The following is a 19,562-nucleotide window of genomic DNA, read 5'->3' on the forward strand; positions in this document are numbered from 1 at the left end:
AAAAGTCATCTTCTGACAACAGGGAAAATGTCATTGTTTTGACATGTGTTACATTGCTATATTTGTGAAAATTTTAAGGTATGTCATTTTTTCCACTTGTGAGCTCTTTTGAGATATATCCACACTAACCAGATTGATCTTTATTATGAAACATTAGGATGTTAAGTGAAATAAATCAAATACAAACCTAAAATATAAATAAAGAACAGAGTAAAAGGTAGATAATGGGAACAAAGGAGACAGATCTTTCTCAAATAGGAGGGAGAGGGGAGACAGGAAAAGGGGACGCAGAAAGAATTGAAGTGTGTTATGCCCAAGTACCAACTCTCCAGAAGGAATATGATCATGATCTACTGCAAACATGTTCTAATAAAAAATAAAAACTAGAAAAAAACATTAGGAGAAACGGCTCTTAAGCATGTATTTCTTTTTTTTTTTTTTCCTCCGGTACCGGGAACTGAACTCACGACCTTGCGCTTGCCAGGCAGGTGCTTTTGCCGCTGAGCTAAATCCCCAGCCCTTAAGCATGTATTTCAATGGAGGAAAAAAATGTTCAGGTTTAGTACAAATTAATAGACATCATCCCTCTTCATGAGTGACAGTTTTCTGTATCCGAATGATGGTGATCGGTGATTTAATGAGTGACCAGCATTAGGAGCCCCGCAGACTGTGGGAGCAAGGATATGACCCACTGCAAGGACCTAGCTGTCACTGCTACTTGGGGGTTATCAGCCAGCATGGCTGGACCTCTAGGTTCTCTGTTGCAGTCAAACTATGAAGTTTGGTGAAATCTAATTTAGGAAAATTGGTGAATAACGTGAAATCTCAAACTTTATGCAGGCCAAGCTATATATTCACAGGCCTTATCTGATCCATGGACCCCACCTTACAATTTCTGTTTAGGGATAGCTCCTTGATTCTTTAAATACTTTTAAAATTGAGTTCTTCACATAAATTGAAAAATTTCACAGCTCCATGAACTATAAAACTTTATATAGAAGTTAAGCCCACATCTATCATAAAGCCCAAATATGTCTCGTATTTTGGTATTAACTACAAGTAAATGTGTGAATTCACTCAAATTAGGATGTCTATTAAATTTTATCTATGTTTCAATCAATTGATCTTTCTGTCTACCTCTGTAGCCATTGGGCGCACTGGGGAACCCAAGACCTTTGCACTAAGCTACATCCTTAGTCCTTTTTTTGAGAGTTTCCCTCTAAATTGGACCAGACTGGCCTGGTACTTGGCAGTCTTCCTGCTTCAATCTCTCACGTAGCTCTGATTTATAAACTTATGGTCATTTGTATTATTTATTTTCCTCATGCTTTGGTAAATTTAAAAAAAAACACATAATGAAATAGAATAATGTTGTATAAGATGGTATCAAGACCCTACCCAATAGTGGAAAAAGGTGTTTTCTGTTTATTTTTGTTTCCTTAAACTTAACAATTTTTGATGTTCTTTTTTCTTTTTGTCTTTAGCGTGTGTTTGTCTGGGATTTGGATGAAACCATCATTGTTTTTCACTCGCTCCTCACAGGCTCTTATGCACAGAAGTATGGCAAGGTAAGAAACCAAGACATTGTATTCCAAGAAATCTTGTTAGAATTTATTTGGTTCAAAAATCATGGACCATTTTAAAATACTTTTAACCATTTCTATTGCAGTAAAATCTCCTTTTAATTACCTATTTCTGGTAGCTTATTTTTCTATAAGGGTAATTGAAGATTTTACAAAGGAGAGATTGGATTCGTTTTCCATTCTTTATAATGATTCTGTTTTCTACATCAAGACCAAGTTTTGTACCCTTATGTAATTATTTGAGAAAAAGTTATATTAAGTGAAAAAAGATTTTAAAACACTATAAAATCATATAGTATCCCCTACTGGGAGAACTTTAAGGGATTATTTGAAGTAACCTGGCCCACTACAGAAAGCCATTCAAAATAAGCAGGGTCACTACCTAACCAGTCAACTGAGAACACGCTGGCCTGTCTTGGATTAGTGTCATCCAAATGGTATCTGACTTTGGTTCTTTTACATATGTCACTTGCAGAAGCATCTTGCTGTCTTCCTGGAAACATATTATTTAATAGTATCCCATGTCAGCTCAATGTGTAGTTTTTAGCGACTGTGTTAAACGTTGTCCTGATGAAGTGTGTTCAAACGTGTATTCCTACACTGCACTTTGGGGACCCTGCATGGTTGTTTTTTGACATAGATAATATGTGTTGCAAAATAAATATGAAATATAAATGATTTTGTTTAGCAGTATTTACAGAAAAGAGTCTTAGATCCTCTATCATATTCATCATCTAAAACAAATACCTCTAAAGTGATATCTACACATGTGCACTGCACATAGATCATCTAGAGATGAGGATAGAAAACATTAAAATGAACACATACAGAAATATTTTACCTCATATTTGTTAATTTGTAGGAACTATTTCACAATGGACACATTTTATAAATACATAGTCTTAGTCTGCACAGACTATAGTAACAATATAACAGTCTAGATGACTTCAAAAATAAGTAATTATGTCTCACAGTCTGAAACCTAGGAAGGAAAAGACCAAAGTGTCAGTAGATGCAGTTATGGTGAGGAATTGCTTCCTGGTTTACGGACGACCATCTTCTTGCTGATTCTTTGCATGTTAGAGAGCAGAGAGAAAGAAAACCAGCTCTTGCACCTTTCTATAGGCCTCTAACTCCACACATGTGCAACCCACCTTCCAGACCTGATTGCTCCCAGGGGCCCCACCTCCCTATACCATCATGGTGGAATTTAGAATTTCAATACAGAAATTTGGAGAGGACATGAGCTTCCATCTATAGCATAATTGCAAGTCAGCTTTCCGTCACTGTGACAAAATATCTGAGACAATCAACCAAGGGAGGGATAGGTTTATTTTGGGTCACAGTTCAGAGATTTAGGTCTATGTTGCTCAGCTCTTTGCCTTTGGGCCTATGGTGATGCAGCACTCTCTGTAGGGAGCCCATGGGAGAGCAAGGTGTGCATCTCATGGTGGCCAGGAAACTAAGAGAGAGGATGAGCGGGCTGGGGTCCTAATGTCATCTGCTTTGAGGCTGTATCCCAACTACGACCCCTCAAGCCTCACCTCTTACAGGTTCTACCCTTCCCCAAAGTGCCACAGGCCAGTAGCCAGGTTATTAATGTGTAACACACAGGCCTTTGGGGACACATATACAAACTATAGCACTGTAAGGATTATGGCTAAAATGTATGTATATAATGTATAAGGGAATTACCCAACATAAATTTGAGGTTCACACTCAAACTGTTTTGCTGATGGAGTATGAAGTCTAAAGTTCTCACACAATAATATAAAGGATTGCTTCTGAAATTGTGCTGGCTTACCAGGAGTACCCAGTACATCCTGGTAAACTGATTGTGATATTTTTGTGCAGCTAAGTTTCATATTTAGACAAGTATTAAAAGGAAACAATCTGGGGGCTGGGGATTTAGCTCAGCAGCAAAAGCGCCTGCCTGGCAAGTGCAAGGTCATGAGTTTGGTTCCCAGTACTGGAGAAAAACCAAAAAAAAAAAAAAAAAAGGAAACAATCTGCTTTGAACACATAATTTCAAATAAAGGTTTTTTTCAAAATGATCACCATTAGGGACTATACCTAAATATCCATGATTTCCCCTGTACCAAATCAGTGTTGAGCTTCATCTTTTGGGATAACTACTATTTTCTAACATATTTTCTGACTTCAAATATATATCTTTTTGTGGGAATTTTGATCTTTAGAAATAGTAAGATAATTTGGACCCAAGGCAATGAGTAAAGAGTATAATAGAAATGTCACTATATGTATGTTTGCTGTCTTTGTGTCAAAATACAATAAAACAAGCTGCATTTCTCAGTTGACTCATAAAGTACCTGTAAGAGTAATTCCAAAAGCACAGTTCTCAGACTTCTCTCATCAGTGGGACATCACTGGCATGAACTTGCTGCCCAAGGCCCCACCTTCCTATACCACCACAGTGGAAGTTAGAATTTCCATATGGAAATTTGGAGAGGACACAAACTTTCATATGAAGCATAACTGCAAGTCAGCTTTCCATCACTGTGACAAAACATCTGAGACAATCAACTTCTAAGGAAAGGAAAGGTTTATTTTGGGTCACAGTTCAGAGATTTAGGTCCATGTTGCTTGGTCCTTTGCCTTTGAGCCTGTGATGATTCAGCACCCTCTGTAGGGAGCCCGTGAGAAAGCAAGCTGTGCGTATCAAGGTGTCCAGGAAACAGAGAGAGAGGATGAGAGGGCTGGGGTTCCAATGTTACCAGCTTTGAGGATGGTGACCACCTGGAAATATGGGAGCTGCACTGTCAGTGACAGAGATGAGTCCAAGACCCTGGACTGTTCTGACCTCATAGAGAGGCCATGCCTTTGCTGCTGTAGTATATTATGTGGCACAATTACTCAACCAGAGATGCAGTACGGAAGTGACATTTCCTAAAGGAGTAACAGCAAGTAATGAGACACTCCGTAGGCAGTTGTATGACTTCTCCTTCACGTTGCATGATTTTAATTATTTTTTTCGCAGACTCTGGAATATTTTTCCATCAAGACTCAGTGAACAGAGTGGGGCAGACTCAGTTCCTCTATGAGGTGCAGAAAACTGAAATAATCAGGGTCCTATTGGAAGATGAACTTACACTCTTCACGCAGTCTGGCCCATGTTTGGCATTTTAGGAGCTTCAAGGTGATGGCTAAGGGCAAGAATTTTTGCATCAGATGGGCTAAGTTTGAAAATCCAGCTCTGATGCTTACAGTTTTCTAACTCTGGCAAACTATTTAATCCCTGAGTCTCACTATCTGTGAAATGGGAATAACACCATCTACCACTAGCAAATGTGGATAGATAGCACATGTAAAGGGAACTAGTTGGAAACATTTGTTGGGAATTAGTACACAATAAGCTGTAGCTTTTATTAGTCACTTTCACAAACATCATCCCATCTAATTCTCACAATTACTCCGCTGTCATTTACTATGATACAAGTTTTATGGATGAGAAAACTGAGTTCTTGAAGGCTTAAGTAGGCTGACCAATATCACAAATGGCAGATGCTGGTAAATATACTGGAAACCAGGTCAGTCTTATTACAAGGTCATGTTCTTTAAGCAATTCCCTGTTACTAGGAGGAAGGTCTGTTAGAACTGATAATAAGGAGTGATTCTTTTACTTAGGGCAATAAAAAAACTTTTAAAAATAGTTCTTTAGGATATATTTTTACAGTAAAATAAAACTAATTTAATTCCGTAAAAACTGTTTAGATGGCATTGCTTATTGTACTATTATTATTAACCTTCTTCCTAAATGCCAGTTAATCATTGGCATTTTTCTTAATGCCATTAAGGAAATGAACACTGCCTTTCACAGTGAGCACTGGCCCATTGAGAAATAGCTAAATAAGCGATGTCAACACTAGCTCATCTTGTGAAGCTGCAGATTACATGCAGCTCAGGGCTCATTGTGAAGTGGAGGAAAAGGACACTGAGCGGCTTCAGCCTCTCCACAAATGATATGTGAAAATGGTGAGCTACTGGAGCTCCATAGACAGGTTCTATTCATCTAGGCAGCAATCATCAACACAAACATTCCTGGAGCTTATAGACAAACAAATTCATTTCCTGAAGGTTGATAACTGCTATGAAGACAATAAAGCTGGGCCCTAGAGAGAAAGACCAGGGTAATGTGACTGAGGAGGTGACACTGGAACTGAGACCTGAATTATGAGGAAGCAGAGGGAGAATGGAAAGAGACTTCTACCAAGGGTTGCAGAAGGTCCTTGAGACAATGTCGCCAGCATGTGAAGCCTGCTGTGGCCAGAGGTGCTAGACAAGGGGGAGACGAGCACAAGATAAGAACACAGAGGTGGGCAGGGGTGAGTCAGGTAAGGTGGAACCTTGGCCTTTACAGGAAGGTATTGGGGGTTTCTCTAGGTGCATAGAAACTGTTAGAGGGTTTTAGGCAGAGTTAGGATATGGTGGTTCATAACTGTCTGCTAAGGGGAGAATGACATTTAGAAGAACAAGGATGGACCCAGTTAACTGTTTAGGAGCTTCTGTATGTAAAGCGGAAATGGTCATGGTCATAGCTTAGACTGGGTGATTCTCAACTTTTACTTTGAATCTCAGTAACCTGCAGAACTTGAGTCCTGCCCTCAGCGTTTCTGATTTAATAGGTCTGGAGTAGGGCCCAAAATTTGCATTTGAAACAAATTCCCATATAACTGATGGTCCTGGACCACATTTTGAGAATGACTTGAATACTTTTGTGGTTTTTTTTTTTCCCCTTGGAAACAATGTTCTTGGAAAAACTAATTTTGGGGCATGTTTATTAGTAGTCTCAAGGAAAGATCATGGTCAAATTAATTTGAGAGATGCTTATATTATATGATCATGCAGTACGGGCTATCATACTAAAGGTCCTGAGAAGTTTTAAAGAATACTCTGTCATCAGATTGAATCACTTCAGTGTTACTGAAAGTCTTCAGTAGCAGGGTGATGCACTCTGTGCTTGGGAGGCTGAGGCAGGAGGATCTCTGGGAGTTCAAGGCCAGCCTGAACTTCATAGTAAAACCCTGTCTCAAAAAAATAAAAAAATAAAGTGTTCAGTAATTTTTATGAGCTGGTAAGTTTTATATTGTGCATATTTTATCACAATTTTAAAAACTGAAAGCAAGCACATCATTTTGGGGAAATATAAATAAGTTTGTGCTTTATAATAGGGCAATTGTAAACTTTTAAAAATTATATAATTGTGTGTTAATTTTTTGCCATACCCCCACCATCTCAAAAGATGCGCCCTCTAAGGCCAAAGCCCACAGCAAAGCTGGGTGCCCCAACAAACCAGACAGATGATTCACGCAAAGCACCACTTCTCTCGCTCTCCCAGAGGAGCGTCATTCCTGAGAGAATGGTTTTATAACAAAGCAATTTTTCAACAGTGCTTTTCCCACTGGTAACAATAATAGTGCCATCTTCCTTCCATCCACAAACCAAGCTACTGCTTGGCTCAGTCTGGCACCAACCCCACCGAAGTCCTGAGCCAGGCCAGCTGTGACCGTGGCTCAGCTGGCATCCTGCTTTGCTGACAGGGCAGAGCCAGTTCCCCATAGCTTCTGACTGGGGTGGGAGCCTTGACCTGGATGTGGGAAGAATACCTTGTGCCTGGATGTGCCGGAGGAGAAGTGGGTAGTGTGGGTGTGACAATGCCCCCTGCTGTGCTGTCACAGTGCCGTCACTTTCTGTACACAGTGGCAGGGGCGCTGATAAGAAGTGGCACTACAGAGCCACAGACCACGCAAGCAGATAACCCTGAACTTCTGTGCTGCATCACTGGGCTGGCCCAGACCCCCCGCTGCTGTCCCTCACAGGGTCGGCAGCCTGTTCACAAAGGCCGGGTTGGGCACTCTTCGGGCACCTGCCTGTTAACCTTCTCCTCACCCTATGCGGGAGGCTGTGCCACTCTAGCCACTTACACATGGGGAAACAGACTGGCAAAGTCACAGCCGGCCCTAAGTTTCAATGCCAAGTGGCCAACTCAGCAATGGTTTTGAAGATGGACTGAAGTGAGGACATGCTGGTGATTAGCTGACAACTTAGAAGATTTCATTGCTGTAACAAAAATGACTGAGGCCCTTATTTCTGGAAGTGGGGCAAGGCTTTTATAATGTTAAATGTTGTCTCTGCTTGAAATTGTTGCATGTCTTTGGTCCTTTCCACTTCTTAGCTCAGTTTTATTCCCATAATGTGCATTTTTAGAGCATAACATTTTGGTATAACAGTGATTTTCTTCAGATTTTTTAGACAGAGAATTCTCTACACACAAAATATATCACACAGGGTATCTTTATACAAAATGTGAGAACACGGCTGTTCCAGGTGGAAGGAAGAGGTGAGGGAACCGGAAGCCCTGTTCCCCATCTTCCAAGTCCCCTCCCTCACTGGTCTCAGTCACCACTGAAGGGTTTCCCGTGTCCAAGGCTCTCCGCGGATACGGTGTGAAACACTTCACCCCTGTGAAGAAGCATCGACCTGGATGTGGGAAGAATACCTTGTGCCTGGACGTGCCGGAGGAGAAGTTATTTGACCTCTGAGTGCATTTCCTCTTCCAAAGGTGCCCATAGCCCATTTCCTTCCTAGAGTTATTGGGTGGATTAAAAGCAACTATGTTAATATATAAAAGTGGCATGTGGCTGTTAAATGCACCACCTACCTCCCAGGTCAGAGAAACTTAAGTAAGAATACACATTGTTTCCCCAGTTGAGAAATGAACAAAGGCAGATGTTTTCAGACATGTGGACAGTCAGTTTTTAACTGTTACAAAGCACAAAGAGGTACTGCAGTATTCTAAAATATGGTGAGCTAGGAGCTGGTGATATGCCAGCCAGAGATGTAAAACTGTGTCATGAAATTACTACTTACCTACCCACTTACCTGTCTCTCTTCTCTCCCCTACCTGGGAAATAGAAGGACACCAAGAGTCCTATTAATGAATTATTCACCTAGTTTCAAAACCACCCTATGTCCCTGACACCATATTCCATGAGTTATAAGTGGCACAGCCAGTTGTGATCACCTTTCTTTGACATGATCTTAACCTCCTTTCTCTTTGGGTCTCAAGTTCTTTTCCCTGTAACTCATAAAACCAAAATTCATGGGACACAACAATTTCAGAATGTCACTGTAGTCATGCATTGTCTTATAAAACTGACTTCCGTGTATTCAGTTTTACAAAGCTCTTGGAAAATTCTCCTTCTACTTGTACGTAAAGAATGTGACTTTTCCAAGGATCTTCCTACTATGTTATCACTTCTGAGTCTCTTCCATCAGCAACTCTCCCTCTTCCAAGCGGAAATATTCCTGATTATTTACCACGGTGGCAAGTGCAGGACATCAGCTCTGCTGCCTGGGAGGCTGATGACGGGTTTTGCAGCTGAGCACCAGTTGGCACGTACAGTTTTCATCACTGCAAAAGTCTAAAATAGGAGTGTGTATATTTGACAGGATGTAGACCAGGAATCATCCATCATCTGTTAGAGTTTATGAAGATTAGCCTTATTCCCTGATTAATTGTATATATTGTTTTACCTATATAGCCGTAATTCCTTTCCAGGGGATGGAGGAGGTGAAGAGAACTGAATAAATTGTGCTTCGGGGATTTGATTTATTCTGGAGCATTAATGCACCACGTGTGATGAAACTATGATTTTCTGAAGTCATTCCACAGTCAGGATACAATGGAAATAGCCCAAGTCAGAGAAAAGACTGAAAGAAAAGTAAACAGTTGCTTTATAAGTATAATCGAAATTCAAGCTCCCAAAACTACTTGTTCAATTTAGACATCTTATAGAAGAGCAGTACCGAGAAAATAGTATGTTCATTAATATGCATTTGTATTAACCTACATTCACATAAACTTCTTTTTTTTTTTTTTTTCTCCGGTACCGGGAACCGAACTCACGACCTTGCGATTGCCAGGCAGGCGCTTTGCCGCTGAGCTAAATCCCCAGCCCCCATTCACATAAACTTCTACCAGGGCACTGACTAGATTTTAAATGATAGGCTCGGGGAGATAAATAGTGACTATGTGATTTAATAGGAAGTGATTAGAATTAATCAAGGGTTGGAATCATGGATCTCAGGTAACCCCCATGACAGAGTTTACCCCATTCCTGTTCCCTTTCCACTGCCAATAGTAGAGGATTTTTGGTTTTGGAGAGAGGATAATCCCCCGTTTAATTTCTACATCTGCCCTGTCCCACCTCTGTGACCTTGGGTAAGTCTGTTTAGCCATTGCAAGCTATAGTTATTTTCTACATAAAAATAATAACAATAAAAATGATCCTTTGAACATGCAGATGAAATGATGTAAGTCAGTAAAACTCAGGCATATCCCTCACACAAAAGAAATCCTTCCACCAAAATCGGGGATTTTAGAAACTGAATGCTGAAGAACTTTCCTTTCCACTGTATCTGTGGTTTTACCTCACAGTGAAAGATCTTCAGCTCAGCGCCATGGAGAACTCATCTCAAGCCGGGCTACTAGAATGTGGCTTTGGGACATAAACATGAAAAGAAAAATGAATATACAAGCCTCCAAATGCATGGTTTTTCACGGTCATTCATAGTACATTTGATGGTATATACATTTGTGTATTGTGCATGTAAAGATAGCACATGCACATAGAAAAGCAAAGGTAAATCAAGGACAATAACATTTCTTAAACTCTGAGTTTGAGAGAGAGGGTTACCTGCTGACTCCTTTTTCAGAACTCTGTGTTGAGTATATGTTTATCTTAGAGAATTATTCATTTTCCGTGGAATTGATTGGCTCTAGATGATATCACAAAAGACAGATACCTTACTAACTTTTCTTTAAGCCTGACCTTATCAAGTTATTGGCAGTACATTAAAGGAGGAAAATGATTGCAGAGGGGCATCATGGTTTTTAACTTGAAGTGAATACACTAGAAATACTGTGGGCTTTGCTGTCTTAAAACTCCAGATTTCTGGAAGAGACTTCTATCAGCTTCCTTGAACTTTCAGTCCCCTTTATCCAAGTTACAGTCACTCACATCTTGGGGTGGTGGAGGATTAGATCAGGAACTTCCTTTGAGATTCCTTAATCCTCGTCAAATGTCTTTCCCTGAAATCACTGTCCCACCCGTTCACTGAGAGCCTTCTTCCAGAGTACCAACACCTTTCCCCTCAAGTCCTGAGGCTGGCTGACTTGGCACATCCGCTGTCATCTCTCCCACACTTTTTTCTCATCCTGTGCTTTCTAGCTCATCCTCCATGGTCAGCCTCACCTGTGTGATCTTTTTTTTTTTTCCCATCTAAGTGTTATGCTAACCAACGGCTATGTTACTGTTCTCCATGAAGTGTATTTATTCCACCATTACTTTAGCGATACAGTACAATATTTTGAGTAAATTATTCATTGGATTTTCTTCTCATAGGACCCTAGAAGCTGGGAATGTTAAGTGCTTTGGGCAACGAGCCTCTTCCTTGCTACTGACTACATATTGATGACAACCATTCCATTGAAAAATATGGTGCTTATATCTAACATATGGGTTGTGAACAAGTTATTTTAATCTGGAACAAAATGAAGCTCATTTTTTTATCTTTATCAGTTCCCCAGTAGGTGATGGGCTACATGATTAAGGCAACAACACATATCGTTTGGTCCCTGAGGTCCACAGATGATCTGTGTGAAGGTGACAGTGAGGACATGGACTCTTATTCATAACTTTAGACTACTCTACAGAAGTCCAGCTACCAAGGAACTATAGAGCCACAAGGCTATGGGCTTCATTACCAGTCCACTTTGAGTCCTTTACGACCAGAGCTTCCAAAAAACTAGCACACGTGGGGGTGTTCAGCTTTGGATTCTGACTTGCTAGCTCTGGGGCGGTGCATGATTCTCCCTTCTGCTGCTCCGTGGCCAACACTTAGAGCAGCAACACGATCATTTCCCATTTTCTTGATCTTGTGTCTATGCTGCAATCTCTGCAGAGTTTTGAGACGGCTGCTGCCTTCTCACTTCTCAGAAAATCTGAATGCAGGGGGCAAGGTGTGGCCTGGACAGACAGCAGTCTCAAATCTACACAGGTGTTACTCAAGAGAAACCTGTGCCTCAGACATCACCCTCCCAGTGGGGAGTACTGGTCCGTCGCTGTAACCTCTCTTTGGCATACAGCCCATGGATCCTTACTGCTTGATTCTCCATCGTAATCATCTTGCAAAGCCCCCACTGGCTTACCTGTCCTTAGCAGCTGCCGTGGCCACGCATCTCAAGTGCTGCTGGGTTCATCCACTCTTCTCACTGACAGTTTCATAGCCACTGTCTTTTCCCACCTTCAAAGCCCTCCCCTGTGCTGAGCACCTGAGGTCGTATGCCCTGCCTGCTCCCCACACCTCCCTCGCTCCTTGGTTCCAGGCCTTCTTCCTTCCCCCAAGGGAACTGCCCCTGAAATGACATCATCCACCAAGCCAGTCACCCCTCCCCGGGGTCCTCCCCACCCCCGAGATGTGTTCTGTTGCAGTATTCCTGTCGTGACAAAGGCCTCTTGGGCCCTTTCCTCCATGAATATTTCTGTTTCTCCATGCATCCCCATACTGCCAGGAAAAGGTTTCTTTCAGAATCTGAGGAACCACGTTGTAGCAGAGGCAGGTGGTCCCTTCTGATCTTCCTGGTGCCTCCGCTGAATTGGACTCAGGGGAGGACAACTCCTTTTTAAACTACTTCTCCCCTTTCCTTCCCTGCCTTCCCTTTTCCTCCTCTCCCCTTCTTTTTCTCCCTTCTCTTCCTTCCCCTTCCCTTCCCCTCCCTGGCTTAGGTCACATTGCCTACATTCCTTCTCATCCATAGGTGGGCAGAGCCCATTCTCACCTCCACGTCTGTGTGTTTCCTTACATCTCATCTGCGCATGCCCAGTTCCTTACCTCTGCCCACCCTCTGTTCCTTTGTGGAAGAGCTTTGCTTGCACTGTCTTGAAATTCACCATGACTTCTGAGCCCCCTCACTGTCTGCATGAGTCCATCCAGGTTCCTTTCCATTGCAGCCTTACCCTCACCTGAAGCGCTTATATTTACTTTGTCTTGGTTTATTACTCATCTTGCCTAGTAAGGATTTAAACCCCATAAGGACAGGATCTCTGCTTTCTTGGTTTGCTGCTCTCTGCATAGAGTTTGAACATGTCGAGACACTTAATATATATTTGACAAATAAGTGTTCCCAAAGCCATTCTCCAAGTCAATATTTAAGCCCATCACCCCTTCATCCCATGTATCTCATTTGGAAAGTTTCCCTTCTGACTTGTGACTGAATTTTATTTCATTTCTTACTACTGATTAAGAAAGGTCGTGCAGGAATTCACCAAGGGTTGTTACATTGCATATTGTTGTGTTCAAAATTTCTACCACATTGTTTAGTGAAGCTCTGTAGCATTTTTAATTTTTTTATATTATTTTTTATTCTCGTTAATGGTTTGAACCACCTTGCATTAATCACTGTTAATCCCTATCATTTTGTTTTGAAGCCTTGTATCATTTTTATTGCTTTTGTGTTGTTTTGCTTTTGTCTATGTTATTATTTTGATCTTTTTAATTCTCTTTAAAATTAAAAAAAGAAAGGTTATTCATTCTAAGAAGTCCAACAGTGATTTCCACCTTGGCTTTTTGAGCCAGTTGGTCTTCCCTCCCCTGTGATGAGTGTGTGTATCTTCTGTCTGGGTTTGCACGTGTCTACAAATGTGCTTCAGGTCCCAAAGGAATAAGTCCTTCTAAAAGCTTGGGGCCTTTAAAAAAAAAAAGTGCCCCATTCCTTTAAAAATATATAATTGCTGCCTCTCCTGAGATATTTTTACAGTGTGTCCCTAGAGGAGGAATTCCAGCTGATGGCCCAGCGCAGGGCAGAGGCTCATAGACAGACAGTCTGGCTCCAATTTATGCTCTGTGCTAACATAGCTAATAGGCGTTAGTATTTTGACTTAGGGAAGTGCTGTACTTGATCCTGACTCGGTTGTACACTGCTAACATCTGGCTTAGAATCACATATTTAAAGGCAAAAAGCTGTTTATTCTTTCTCTGTTTTTCTTTATCGCCCTCCCTTCCGCTCTCTTTCTCTCTCCTCTCCCTCTTCCTTTTCTCTCTCTATTCAATAAAATGTCGTGGGAATAGTTTCAGCATTTTGATAGAGCCGTACACAAAATAGATTGGCTGAAGTTCAGTTCACTCTGTATTAAAGTCTATTGGAGATGCTTTGAATCCTTTTGGAACTATAATACACGTATACTACGGCTCAGAACTTCCACAAAAGATCGCTAGTGCCTTTATTAGCCCTCTCTTCCTCCTTATACAAGTTTTTATTATCACTTCATATTTAGATCCTAAGCTCAACACTCACTCCAGTGAAATGGAAAAAAAAGCAGCAACTGTTGATTCATAAGGTGCCTGTGATTCTATAAACATCTAATGAAAATGAGCAAACATCTCTGTATAAGACTTGGGCTCCGTCCAAAAGTACGTTTCGCTCTCAAATGCCTGATAAAACAGTGAAACTGCAGGCGCTGGCAGCAGTTCCTCATCAGCCTGGCAAGGCGGAGGGTGCCCAGGATCACAGGACATTGGAAAGGCCACGCCTACCATCTGTGGGTTCTTTAGCTGGAAAAATGCAGAACCGTAATCTGCTTACTTAGACTGAGATGTCCCAGTGCCTTGGTGAGTTGGAAAATAACAAATAAAATGAGATAGTTGACATAAAGTCCTCACTGGACATTCTGTTAGAATCAAGACCACCACCTCACTCTTCTTTGACTCAGGGCATGAGTCCCCAGCCAATCTCTAGGGACCCCTGACAAAACACCACCTTTTCACCAACCTTACTCTCTGGAAACCTTAGTAAAAGGAAGCTAAGCGACAATCCCCCGCCCCAACAAAACTCAAACCTAAACTTACCCAGTTACCAAATGGTATTTTGCCAAAAGGCTTACTAAGTCCTGGCTATAGTAGCAGTGTGTGATGTGGAATCACCACAGCTTGAAAAACAAGTGGACAGCCCTCCCGGTGCCGTGGGGCTGCATTCCAAGGGAGTGTTCCGATACAGCTTTCATCACGCCACATGCTATGCTTGCTTGTTACAGGATTCTTGCACTTTTTGAAAAATGCTTATATATGTTTGCATGCTTATCAGATGCCCAAAATGCATTCTTCATGGATTTTCCTATCACTGTTTGGGTAGCATAGAGAGTTATATGGCTGAGAAGCATGGAATCGATGGAGATAATAATCAAAAAAGGAATGCTCTGTTTTCACCATCCCTATAAATCTGACCCGTAAATGCAAAGAATGTGTGGAATGAACACGAGCGATTCAATAATTTTATTGAAAACTTAAAAAGGAGGGAAATGGCAACTAACTCATAGGATAAAAGTTTTACCAACCTGTGCTCCAGAAGGAAAATGTTTTAAGTAAGATATTTCTGCACCCACATCTGAAATAGATATCTCTAGGGCAGGCATCATCAGAAACATAACAGAGTAGTGTGGGACTTGGTTTTATTGTCTTGAATCAGTGAACATTCCTCAAAAGCAGAAAGCGTCACTAATGGAATTATATGTTTTCATGCTGGAATTACATTTGATTTTTCCTGATATTTGTGTGGATGTTTTTGTTCCGGAGTTCATGACTAGGTGGAATATTTACAAGTTTTCTATGTTCTCTGCAGATCCAGTGTCCAACTCCCCTAAAAAAAAAAAAAAAGAAGATAGAAACTAGCAATAAGAATTTTTTTCTTTTTGGAGACAGCGTCTCGCTGTGTCGTTCAGGCTGGCTTTGAACTCACTAGGTAGCCCAGGCTGGCCTCAAACTCACTGTAATCCTCCCGTCTCAGTCTCCCAGGGATTACTGGTCTGTGCCACTACACTTGGCAAGAATTTGTAACACAAAATCAATGTATATTTATTAAAATTTGTATGCAAATTTCTGAGCTTCTTTTAATAACAAAGGAAAGAAAGAATTGCACACTTGAAGACTATGGGTGTAATTCAGGGGTAGAACACTTGCTTAAAGTGTATAAGGCCCTGAATTCAATCCCTACTACTGAAGAAAAAAAACAAAACTAAACTAAACTAAAGTAGAACAGGGGATCCTGAGTTCTGAAATTCTTTGAGTCAAAACAGAAGCACTTCATGTTTCTCCCTCTGTGTTTGAATGCACATTTCTTGGATAAAAGTTTCTTCGGTCTGTGGTCCCGTTGCTGAAGACAAGACAAAAGAATCTGGCTGTAGAATCGAGCTGAATTGAGAACCCAGTCCTGGCACACCACTGAGCGTGGGACCAGTCTACACCCATTTTTGATAAGTGAGCCGTATTAGCTATCAAACATTCCCCAAGGGCTGGGGATTTAGCTCAGCGGCAAAGCGCCTGCCTGGCAAGTGCAAGGTCGTGAGTTCGGTTCCCGGTACCGGAGAAAAACCAAAAAAAAAAAAAAAAAAAAAAAAATTCCCCAAAAATCACTGCTGAGGAGATGTGAACAATTAGGAAAGTGTGTTGATATTTCACATAGAATCACTGCCTTCTCCCCCACATCACGTCTTAGCTTTATCCTAAACGCCTCAACGTCCCACTAGCACCAAGTTTCTATTCTTTAGCATGCAGTTTCTGTTTTCTAGGTTTTAATGGATGTGGAGTAAGGGAATGACAGTTCAAATACATGCACACTCTACACCAGCAATGGCGACGCTTTTATAGACAAGTGCTCAAACTGTAACCCAAAACCCACTTACTGACTGCAACGTGCCAACACTGCAATTAAACCTGAATACTGAGGTCTTAGTTTAGAAAGAAACAATTCAGGCATTAGCGTCTTCTGTCTTAAAAGAAGAACAAATAACACATGTGCTATGCTTTTGCCACCACTGCTCTAGAGTTTCTCCCTCACATACAAGAATTAGGAAATACAAGAATAAAGTGTGTTGTTGCAGTGTGGATGTAGGACGGGGAGGGGCTTCTACTTGCAAATGGAATTAAGATGTAGGTAGAGATGGATGTCTCTTGGGCAGACAAAGGTTGCCTGTTCTTATCATAAAACTGAAATAAGTTAGCATTACCTTTCCCCGAGTTTAAATACATTTCTTAAAATGCCACTTGTTAGAATGCTGAAAACACAATTTCATTTCTCTCCTCTTAAATCCCTGCAGTCTGGCTCCTGGCCCAGCCACTCCACCCAAATCACCCTCTGATAGCTTTCAAAATAATTTCTCAGCCAAAACCAGTAGTGTCCTTCTAGACTTTTCAGCCTTATTCAAAACCATGTTCTTCCTGCTAACACCCCTCTGGTCTCAGAGTCAGGATTTGTCCTTTCCAGGTTTCCTGTGGCCCATGTCTTGAGTCACACTCCTTTAGTGATCACTCAACACAATTTGGGGCATAAATTACATCCCCATCCCTATCTTTAAACTCTCCTCACTTTTCAGAGCCTTATGTCTCCTCATGCAAGGCTTGTAGCTGTTGCTGGTCTTGGTAAAGTAAAAACTCAGGTCCTGATTCTCAACTCCTTGGTGCCAGATCAGATCTTGGTTTCTGAAAATGAAAGCTGAGTCATTTGGACTGTCCCCTAACCCTTTCTACTTTCTTTTTTTTTTTTTTTTTTTTTTTTGGTTTTTCTCCGGTACCGGGAACCGAACTCACGACCTTGCGCTTTCCAGGCAAGCGCTTTTGCCGCTGAGCTAAATCCCCAGCCCCCCTTTCTACTTTCTATCAGTATGTATTTTTGCATGCCTGATATGGAGTGGGTGAACTGTTCTTTAGTTATCCTTCATCTTTCACTGCTTGTCCCTAGAGAAATGCAGTTTAGACCAAACTGTAGACGTAGTAAGAGAGACATTTCTGTCAATTAAAATATGGTTCATAATTAGCGGTGGCTATACCTTCTTTTACAGTCCTTTTCATTCCACCTTAATGTAATATTCTCTTTTCAAATCTCACAAACATCTACTGACTTATTTTTCTGTATATTTATTTCTCATCACCATTTTGAAGGTGAATTTTTTCCTCTCTTTAACAAATTTGTCCCATTCTTTAGCATTTTACCAAATACCCTTCTCCAAAAGATTTTCCATGAAGTATATTTAAACTCTGTCATAGGAAACAGCTGATTTTCTTCTCCTTCTCAGGAATGTACAGCTTTATGTGAGCATGTATCCTGAGTTATCTCTACTTGTGTGCAAATTCCCATAAATTCACAGATGTATCTGCCTACGTCTCAGCCTTTCTTTCTCCTTGTCTCTTCTGTACTTCTAAGGCTTAGACTTGTTTTTTTTTTTTTATTGGAGCGCATTTTTAATTAGTACCTGGTTGCAGCACATAATGGTGATGTTTGTCATGGGGAGTTTGTACATGTACATTACACATCTTTATTCCTTTCTTCCCTTTCCCCTCCCATCCCTCCTTTTCTCCTCTAACTCTTGATGCCTTTCCATTTGAAAAAGCTTTATTTCCATTTGTCTTCAGTTCTTCTTTTAATCCTTTCCCCTTTCTTGTTCCCCTTTACCATTTGAAAACAACCTCTCTACTTCCTATTACTATCTGTTTGTTTTGTTTTGTTTTGTTTCTGGTACTGGAAATTGAGCTCATGACCTTGCGCTTGCCAGGCAGGCACTGTGCCACTGAGCTAAATCCCCAGCCCCGCTCTTACAATCTTTTATTTTGCATTCAAGGCCAGCCTGAACTACATAGCAAGACCCTGTCTCACCCCAAACTCTGCCAAAAGAAAGACACATCCATTTAACTACAAATGCCTCAGGCTTATTCTTCTTTATGGTAAAATAGTACTCCATGGTGTAGAAATATCATATTTTCTTTATTATCTGTTGATGGACATATAGGTTGTTTCCAGGATTTGGCAAATATAAATTGTACTGCTATAGTCATGAGTATGCATGTATCACTGTAATATCATGTCAGTCCTTTGGAAATGGACCCTTTTGGATAATAGGGAAATCTTTTTGTAATACATATATTTTTTAAGTTTTAAATTCACACACAATGTATATACTTTGGAGGTACATCATGTGTTTCAGTATATGTATAGAATATGCAATTTTCAAATTGGAACTTAGCATATCCATTATCTCAAACATTTACCATTTCTTTCTGTTGGACACATTTAAAATAATTTCTATGCTGGGGATTTAGCTCAGCTACAAAGCGCCTGCCTGGCAAGCGCAAGGTCGTGAGTTCAGTTCCCGGTACTGGAGAAAAACCAAAAAAATAAAATAAAATAAATAAAATAAAATAAAATGAAATAAAATAATTTCTTCTAGCTAGTATATATTTTAACTGTAGTCATCCTACTGCAATAAAGTATTGAACACTGGAAAGTTTTCCTCCCGTGTATTTTTATGCAAGCATTAACCTCTTTTTATTCTCTCCCCTTCCAAAAATTTGCTGAATCTTCAGTAACAGTGCATGAAGTATCCACCCTACACCTTACAGCAATAGTTACTTAAAATATTTTGAATACTAGTAATTGTGGTTATGGGACTTGGCTTTATCATGTGCGCATTTTCTTTTCAGGATCCCCCCATGGCTGTAACCCTTGGGCTCCGAATGGAGGAAATGATTTTTAATCTTGCTGATACACATTTGTTTTTTAATGATTTAGAGGTAAGAATTTTAAAAAGGAGGAGCAATTGTTTCCAACACTAAAACACTTGATGGTTCCATGTATCCAAATAACCTTGAAAAAACTGAAATATACAAACTGAGCTCAAGAGAAGTTATAAAGTTCTTGTGCAGAGGAAACAATTGCATCTAGTAATATAAGGAGAAGAACGGTTGTTTCCGTGAGTAATATATGAGTACAGGAAGTGATTAAGAGCAGAAACATCTTAGAATAGGAGATCGTCAGCTTTGCTGTCCAGTATGAGACAGTGGTCCTGGGCATTTCAGGGCCTCAACCCTGACCCCTTCAGCACCTTGGGAATCAGCATTTCCAGGTTTCTGGCC

General features: G+C 40.7%; 1 protein-coding gene across 8 annotated transcripts in view; it reads left to right on the forward strand.

Annotated features, from left to right (window-relative positions):
* Positions 1-19,562, forward strand: part of Eya4 (EYA transcriptional coactivator and phosphatase 4) — a 272,014-nt gene that overhangs the window by 232,098 nt on the left and 20,354 nt on the right. For all 8 annotated transcript variants that reach the window (XM_013516661.1, XM_013516663.1, XM_013516665.1 and 5 more), the window contains 2 exons: positions 1,485-1,568; positions 19,131-19,220. In XM_013516661.1, coding sequence (XP_013372115.1) covers positions 1,485-1,568; positions 19,131-19,220 — 174 coding nt within the window. The remainder of the gene's footprint in view (positions 1-1,484; positions 1,569-19,130; positions 19,221-19,562) is intronic.

Source organism: Chinchilla lanigera, unplaced genomic scaffold, assembly GCF_000276665.1.
Source record: "Chinchilla lanigera isolate Chin_1 unplaced genomic scaffold, ChiLan1.0 scaffold00035, whole genome shotgun sequence".
Classification (NCBI taxonomy): domain Eukaryota; kingdom Metazoa; phylum Chordata; class Mammalia; order Rodentia; family Chinchillidae; genus Chinchilla; species Chinchilla lanigera.